Source organism: Scylla paramamosain, chromosome 4 (assembly GCF_035594125.1).
Source record: "Scylla paramamosain isolate STU-SP2022 chromosome 4, ASM3559412v1, whole genome shotgun sequence".
In the NCBI taxonomy this organism is placed as follows: Eukaryota; Metazoa; Arthropoda; class Malacostraca; order Decapoda; family Portunidae; genus Scylla; species Scylla paramamosain.
Genome location: NC_087154.1, coordinates 14,883,719 through 14,892,813, shown reverse-complemented (window position 1 = coordinate 14,892,813; position 9,095 = coordinate 14,883,719). Strand labels below are relative to the sequence as shown.

The window sequence follows — 9,095 nt, the reverse complement described above, 5'->3', positions numbered from 1 at the left end:
TCAAATTTTTTTTTTGTGTAACTGTTCATTTATGTTAGGAAGACATATTCATCTAGTAAAAACATTAATTCACATTTAATAAAGCTTTTGCTGGTCTTTCATACACCTTTACACATTCAAAATGAGAAGGGAAAAGGGAGTTAATAGTTACCTGCAAGTATTCATCAAATTCCACCTGTCCATTAAGATTGAGATCAATTTCATTAAGTATCTCATGAAGAGTGTCCCCAGGAACATCCTGACCCCTTGCCTGCAAGGAAGGAAAACAATCAAGGATACTCTGTGCATACAAAAGATAATGCAGTTTCTCCTTCCAGAGCTAACAGCTGTGACAATTCCTTTAAATGAAAACATTAATGAGAATGTGCCCTATTTAGTTTGTTTGTTGTGTTCAGTGAGATTTATCAGAGTAACATCTCTTACTGTACTCTATTAAAACTTCTATAGTTGCTGCTCTTTTAAGCTTGTTAACACACTTCTTTTCTCTGGCCTTTACAAATCATAATCATCAACCTCTATGAATTCACTACATGATGCAGACCTCCTGAACTTTATTAATTTTTCCCTATAGACCCTCCTTTCCAGGTTACATCTTTTCTAACATCTTACAACATAGTTACATCTCTTTAGTTCCAGTCTGGGCTCCTTTCTTTATATTCAACTTTTTTTCTAATTGTCTTTCTATCAATAGTGCAAGGCATGATATAGTATCCTGTCAATTGCTGTCAAAATGTCTGCAACATTGGATGACACCCTTTTCTGACACTATTTCACATCTCAATATTGTGCCATTCATTATTTACTCCATTCCCTTTTGGAGACCAACAGTTTTGTTCCATGATCTTCGTAAGTTTCAGGCTTCTGATACATACATTAGAGCTAATAGAATTTATTTTTTCATGTTCTATATTTGAGTATATTAATTAGTGTTAGTGTCAGGCTGGTAATGCCACCCATCTTGAGCCTTAAGATATGGAATAGGATGGCCAGTTCCTTTTGCCACCACATTTACTTTCCCAGTCATAGCTAACCATTACTCATTTTAAAGCTGAGTGAACTTAGGAATGGGCAGTCGACCCACACACTTTATATCAGTTGAAATATGTATGTACAGTAGTACCTTGGATTGCAAATACAATCCATTCTTGGTAAGGGCTCAGAGCCCAATTAACTTGTAAACCAAATCACTTTTTCTCATAAGAATCAATGGAAACACATCACGTCTGTTCTATCAACCTCAACCAAGAAATATTCATATAAAACAAATTTTATATGCTATTATGTATACAAATACTCTCTCTCTCTCTCTCTCTCTCTCTCTCTCTCTCTCTCTCTCTCTCTCTCTCTCTCTCTCTCTCTCTCTCTCAAAAAAAAAAAAAAAAAAAAAAAAAAAAAAAAAAAAAACAATGACCACACAGATACCTTGTTGATGCTTCTTAATAGTCATCTTTGTCTCAACTGTAATAATTTTTGCCTTTAAAGGCTTCTCTATAATGCAGGCCATAGTTTTATGAATGTAAAGTCACAATACTGCAAAAAGTCACGAAATAATGTAAGAAAGGACAGTATGAGTGTGGATATCCTGACATGCAAGAAACACCAGTTGAAGAGGACAAGCAACAGAGCTGCAGGTTCTGTGAGGGAATGAAGGAGACTATTGAACACCTGATGGTGGAGTGTGGCAGATACAAGGATCAGAGAAGCCAGCTAGTGACAGAAGTAAAATCCATCATTGGGGAGGAGGAATGGCATAGGAGGTTACAACAAAAGAACAAAGGGAACAGCATAGTACTAAGAATATATGGAAATAAAGCTGTGCCAGGAAAAATTATGAAATATATTGAAATATTTTTAATAAAGAGCTGAAAAAAGAAGTGAAAAAGAAGCAGCACAAGGAACAACAGAAGCAAGGAGTGAATGATCTCAGAAGCATTACAAACCAAAACAGGCCACAAGAAGAAGAGGATCTGTGACAGAGGACAATGGACACAATGTGTGGGAGTGAAGGACCATTGGCTTTTTTTTGGCTCATTTTCCAAATTATCCTCATACATTATATCACTTTTCTATATGTTTCTTGTCATCCTTCATCCATTCTCTCCAAATACTGCACTTCGCCATTTCCACCACATAACTCATTCTTTCTCTGTTCTTAGATGTGGTCAACACCACATTCATTTTAATTTATATCCCATTTTCAACACAAAACTCATTATATTCTCCTATCCCTTTCTATTTCCTTCATATCACAGACATTTCCTAGTGACATCTGCAATATTCAGGATTCATTTGCATTTTCTACTGTCAGGATTACCATGCTATCCCAGTGTTTTTTTTTTTTCTAATTATTTTCATACTGAACTCAAAGCTTATATGGGTAAAAGTAAAATGATGATTATACTTAAAAGGAAAAGCTGAACATTAATGCACATAAAAGGAAACTTTTTATGTAAGTTTTATGTAAGAGGGCCACTCGCAAAGAGCAACAAAAATCTGAATAAAAAAGGGCTCACTTAAGTGTGTTACCAAAGCAGTGCCAAATAGAAGGATCAAATAGCAGAAGATAGGTGTTTTGAAACCTCCCTCTTAAAAGTCATAGGAAGGAGGAAATACAAAAACAGGGAGGGAGTTTCAGTTTCAGAGAAAGAGACTGATGATTGAGAATACAGGTTAACTCTTGCATTAGAGATGGAGAGAAAGAAGAAAATCTTGTGCAGTGAGGCAGCAGGAGCAGGGAAGCCATGCAGTTAGCAAGAACAGAGGAGCAGTTAGCATCAAAATAGCAGTATAAGATAGCAAGAGATGTAACACTGCGGCAATGAGAAAGAGGCTGAAGACAGTCAGTTAGAAGAGAGGAGTTGATAAGATGAAAAGCTTTTGATTGCATCCTGCCTAAAAGAGCAGTACGAGTGGAACCCATGCATACATGTGAATACATGTACATATAAGACCTATGTACAGAGTTAGCAGTTGAGGAAGGGTGAGAAAAACTGGCAGATATAACTCAGAACACCTAACTTCATAGAAGCTGTTTTAGCTAGAGAAGAGATGTGGTTTTCATTTTTTTTCTAATTCAAGGCCACTAGCCAAGGGCAACAAAAATTGTATAAAAAGGAGCCCACTTAATGTTAGGTCCCATATGGAATTTCAAACAGGAAAATAAAATAATGGAGGATAAGTGTCTTAAGACCTCCCTCTTGAAAGAATTCAAGTCATAGGAAGGAGGAAATACAGAAGTGGGCAGAGAGTTCCAGAGTTTATCAGAGAAAGGGATGAAGGATTGAGAATACTAGTTAACTCATGCATTAGAGATGTGGACAAAATAGAGATGAGATAAAGAAGAAAGTCTTGTGCAGCAAGGCCATGGGAGGAGGGAAGGCATGGTGTTATCAAGATCAGAAAAGCAGTTAGCATAAAAATAGTGGTAAAAGATAAAAAGAGATGCAATGTTGCAGTGCTGAGAGAGATTGAGGACAGTCAGTTAGAAGAAAGGAATTAATAAGACAAAAAGCTTTAGATTCCACACTGCTTAAAAGCATGGTATGAGTGGAACCTGCAACCCCACCCCCATACATGTGAAGAATACTCCATACATACATACGTGCATACTCCATTACAGAATTAGTAGCTGAAGGAGTGAGAAAAACTGGTGGAGACAACACAGAATGTCTAACTACATACATACTCCAGTACAGAGTTAATAGCTGAACGAGTGAGAAAAAATGGTGGAGACAACTCAGAATGCCTAATTTCATAGAAGCTGTTTAGCTAGGGATGAGATGTGAAGTTTCCAGTTAAGATTATAATTAAAGGGCAGACCAAGGATGTTAAGTGTAGAAGAAAGGAACAGGTGAGTATCATTGGAAAAGAGTAGATAGTTATCTGGAAGGTTGTGTCAAGCATGGAGGAATTGAGTTTTTGAGGCATTGAACTTTACTAAGTTTGCTCTGCCCCAAACAGAAATTTTAGAGTATTCGGAAGTCAAGCGTTATCCTTGTGTGAGCTGTTTATTTCCTGAAGAGTTGAATATCTGTGGAAATACATGGAAAAGTGCTGGGAATGGATAGGACAAGAAGTTTGATTTAGAAGATCAATGATGAATGATAAAAAGAGTGGTTGATAGGACAGAACCCTGAGGAACACCAATGTTAATAGATTTAGGAGAACAGTGAACATCTACCACAGCAGCAATAGAATGGTCTGAGAGGAAACTTGAGATAAAGTCACAGGGAGAAGGGCAGAAGCCGTACAAGGGTAATTTGGAAAGCAAACCTTAGTGCCAGACTCTATCAAAAGCTTTTGACATGTCTAAGACAACAACAGAAGTTTCACCAAAATCCCTAAAAGAGGATGACCAAGACTCAGTAGGGAAAGCCAGAAGATCATCAGCAGAACAACTTCGACAGAACCCATGTTAGTGATCAGACAGGTTGTGAAATGATAGATGTTTAAGTGTCTTCATGTTGAGGATAGATTAAAAACTTTTAGAGATGCAAGAAACTGAAGTGATAAGATAGTAGTTTAAGGGATTAGAGCGGTCACCCTTTTTAGGAACATAATGAATGTAGGCAAACTTCCAGCAAGAAGGAAAGGTAGATGTTGATAGACAAAGTTGGAAGAGTTTGACTAAGCAAGGTGCAAGCATGGAGGCACAGTTTCAGAGAACCATAGGAGGAACCCTATCAGGTCCATAAGTCTTCCCAGGGTTAAGGCCAGCAAAGGCATGGAAAAAGTCACTGTAAAGTATCTCAATGGGTAGTGTGAAGTAGTCAGAGAGTGGAGAGGAAAGAACAAGCCCTAAATCATCCAAGGTAAAGTTTTTAGCAAAAGTTTGGGCAAAGAGTTTGGCTTGAGATAAATGAGATGGCACTGGTGCCATTAGGTTGAAATAAAGGTGAGAAAGATGAGGAAGTAAAGTTATATGAGATATTTTTGGCTAGGTGTCTGAAATCATGAGAGGAGTTAGATCTCGAAAGATTTTGAGACTTTCTATTAATGAAGGAGTTTTGGCTAGTAGAACAGACTTGGCATGATTCAGGGCAGAAATATAAAGAGCAGTTTGGTTTAGAAGATCATTGATGAATAATAGGAAGAGAGTGGGTGACAGGACAGAACCCTGAGGAACACCACTGTTAATAGATTTAGAAGAACAGTGACTGTCTACCACAGCAGCAATAGAACAGTCAGAAAGGAAACTTGAGAAGTTACAGAGAGAAGGATAGAAGCTGTAGGAGGGTAATTTGGAAATCTAAACTTTGTGCCAGACTCTATCAAAAGATTTTGATATGTCTGAGGCAATAGCAAAAGTGTCACCAAAATCTCTAAAAGAGGATGATCAAGACTCAGTAAGGAAAGCCAGAAGATCACCAGTAGAGCAGCCTTGACGGAACCCATACTGGCAATCAGATAGAAGGTTGTGAAGTAATACATGTTTAAGGATCTTCCTGTTTAGGATAGATTCAAAAACTTTATATAGGACAGTATTTTGAGGGATAAGAAAGGTCACCCTTTTTAGGAATAGGCTGAATGTAGGCAAACTTCCAGCAAGAAGGAAAGGTAAATGTTGACAAAGTTGAAAGAGTTTGACTAGGCAAGGTGCAAGCATGGAGACGCAGTTTTAGAGAACAATAGGAGGTACCCCATCAGGTCCATAAGCCTTCCGAGGGTTTAGGCCAGTAAGGACATGGAAAACATCACTGCAAAGAGTTTTAATGGGTAGCATGAAGTAGTCAGAGGGTGTAGGAGAGAGAGGAACTAGTCCTGAATCATCCAATGTAGAGTTTTTAGCAAAGGTATGAGCAAAGAGTTCAGCTTTAGAGATAGATGTAATAGCAGTGGTGCCATGTGGTTGAAATAAAGGAGGGAAAGAAGAAGCAAAATTATTGGAGATGTTTTTAGCTAGATGCCAGAAGTCATGAGGGAAGTTAGATCTTGAAAGATTTTGACACTTTCTATTAATGAAGGAGTTTTTGACTAGTTGGAAAACAGACTTGGCAGGCAGAAATATAAAGTGCATGAGATTCTGATGATGGAAGGCTCAAGTACCTTTTGTGGGCCACCTCACTATCATGTATAGCACAAGAACAGGCTGTGATAAACCAAGGTTTAGAAGGTTTAGATCGAGAAAGAGTGAAGATTGTATGCCTCCATGTCAGACACTATCACCTCTGTTATGCGTTCAGCACATAGAGATGGGTCTCTGTCACAGAAGCAGTAGTCATTCCAAGGAAAATCAGCAAAATACCTTCTCAGGTCCCCCAACTAGCACAGGCAAGACACCAGAGGCACCTCCGCTTAGGGTGATCTTGAGAAGGGATTGGAGCTATAGGATAAGATACAGATATAAGACTGTGATCGGAGGAGCCCAACGGAGAAGAGAGGGTAACAGCATAAGCAGAAGGACTAGAGGTTAGGGAAAGGTCAAGAATGTTGTGTGTATCTCTAAGACAGTCAGGAATACAAGTAGGGTATTGCACCAATTGTTCTAGGTTGTGGAGGATAACAAAGTTAAAGGCTAGTTCACCAGGATGGTCAGTGAAGAGAGAGGAAAGCCAAAGCTAGTGGTGAACATTAAAGTCTCCAAGAATGGAGATTTCCACAAAAGGGAAGAGAGTCAGAGTTTGCTCCATTTTGCAAGTTAAGTAGTCAAAGAATTTCTTATAGTCAGAGGAGTTAGGTGAGAGGTATACAGCACAGACAAATTTAGTTTGAGAGTGACTCTGTAGTCATAGCCAGATGGTGGAAAACTCAGAAGATTCAAGAGCGTGGGCACAAGAGCACGTTCAACTGGAAAATTCAGAAGATTCAAGAGCATGGGCATGAGAGCAGGTTAAGTCATTGTGCACATAAATGCAACATCCAGCTTTGGATTGAAAATGAGGATAGAGAAAGTAGGAGGGAACAGAAAAGGGGCTACTGTCAGTGTGTGTGTGTGTGTGTGTGTGTGTGTGTGTGTGTGTGTGTGTGTGTGTGTGTGTGTGTGTGTGTGTGTGTGTGTTATATATATATATATAGAGAGAGAGAGAGAGAGAGAGAGAGAGAGAGAGAGAGAGAGAGAGAGAGAGAGAGAGAGAGAGAGAGAGAGAGAGAGAGAGAGAGAGAGAGAGAGAGAGAGAGAGAGAGAGAGAGAGAGAGAGAGAGAGAGAGAGAGAGAGAGAGAGAGAGAGATGTACTATGCATATGATATGTATGTATGCATGTGTAATTTAGATGGGCAACAATGTCTGCCCATACAGTCTTCTTTTTGCTTGGAGGTCATCCCTGGATCATTTTTATCCTTTGTTTACAAGGTTTACAAGGAGTAATGTTTCATAGCCGTACTAATTTCTTTCTTTCACTTTTTAACTGGCTGCCATCCTCTACATCTATCTTGAGAAGACAAGCGCAATGTTGGCAATGTAGGGCGATGCTTAGTTTACATCTGCCAAACTATTGACATGTCTGGAAATTACATATTGCTCTTAAAATGCTCAGTCTAGGATTACTTAGAAATATACAAGATTAATTCACAAACATAAACTACTACCAAATCAGCGACATCTTGTTATATTTGGTTCAAAATAATGGTGCTACATTTAGAAAAGCTGCTACTTTAGTGACATTTCTACTGCTTGGAGTAACGTTTACTTTGAAAGTAAAAGTTGCTTTTAGGAGCAACTTCAAGGAGTTAAATCAAGGATAAAAGCACTTCTAGGAGTGCTCTTAGGAGTACTCCTAGGAGACTATCAATATGGGCCCAGGTGTTCTGTGGTTTCCTTGTGTGAACTGTTTACTTCCTGAAGGGTTGGATGATTACAAAAAGATGTGGAAAAGTTCAGGTTGGTATCTTCAGCATAGGAGTGGATAGGACAAGAATTCAGGTCAAGATCATTGATGAATAATAGGAAGAGAGTGGGTGACAGGACAGAACCCTGAGGAACACCACTGTTAATAGACTTAGGAGAAGAACAGTGAACATCTACCACAGCAGCAACAGAATGGTCAGAAATCAAATTTGAGATGAAATTACAAAGAGAAGAATAGAGGCTGTAGGAGGGTAGTCTGGAAAATAAAAGCTTTGTGCCTGATTCTATCAAAAGCTTTAGATATGTCTAAGGCAACAATGAAAGTTACACTTTCATTGTTTGTTTCCCTAAACAAAGATGACCAAGACTCAGTAAGGAAAGCCAGATCACCAGTAGAGTGGCTTTGATGGAACCTATACTGGCGATCAGATAGAATAGAAGGTTGTGAAGTGACAGATGTGTAAGAATTTTGTTTGACCCTTAGACATAGATGAGATGGCAGTGGTGCCATCAGGTTGAAATAAAGGAGGAAGAGATGAAGAAGCAAAGTTACTGGAGATGGCTAGGTGCCAGAAATCCCAACAGGAGTTAGATTTTGAAAGATTTTGACACTTTTTATTAGTGAAGGAGTTTTTGGCTAGTTGGGGAACAGACTTGGTATGATTCTGAGCAGAAATATAAAGTGCATGAGATTCAGATGATGGAAGGCTCAAGTACCTTTTGTGGACCACCTCCCTGTCATGTATAACATGAGAACAAGCTGTGTTAAACCAAGGTTTAAAAGGCTTAGCTCGAGAGAAAGAGTGAGGAATGTGCACCTCCATGCCAGACACTATCACCTCTGTTATGTGCTAAGCACACAGAAATGGGTCTCTGACACAGAAGCAGTAATCATTCCAAGGAAAACCTGAATGACACTTCTTCAGGTTGCTCCCAATTAGTAGAGGCAAAATGCCAGGCACCTCTGCTTTTTGGGATCCTGAGGAGGGATTGGAGCAAAAGAACTAAATACATATATGAGATTGTGATTGGAGGAGCCCAATGGAGAAGATAGGGTGACAGCATAATCAGAAGAATTAGAGGTTACAAAAAATCAAGAATGTTTGGTGTGATATCTCCAAGATAGTTGAATACTAGTAGGCTGTTGCACCAGTTGCTCTAGGTCATGGAGGATAGCAAAGTTAAGGGCTAGTTCACCAGGATGGTCAGTGAAGGGAGAGGAAAGCCAAAGCTGGTGGTGAACATTGAAGTCACAAAGAATGGAGTTCTCCACAAAAGGGAAGAGAGTCAGGATGTGCTCACTTTGGAAGT

The 9,095-nt window shown here is 39.0% G+C and overlaps 1 protein-coding gene across 5 annotated transcripts in view; it reads right to left on the bottom strand.

The window, feature by feature from the left end:
• Positions 1-9,095, bottom strand: part of LOC135099770 (glycerol-3-phosphate dehydrogenase, mitochondrial-like) — a 166,368-nt gene that overhangs the window by 29,313 nt on the left and 127,960 nt on the right. For all 5 annotated transcript variants that reach the window (XM_064002288.1, XM_064002292.1, XM_064002291.1 and 2 more), the window contains one exon: positions 152-250. In XM_064002288.1, the coding sequence (XP_063858358.1) occupies positions 152-250 (99 nt within the window). The remainder of the gene's footprint in view (positions 1-151; positions 251-9,095) is intronic.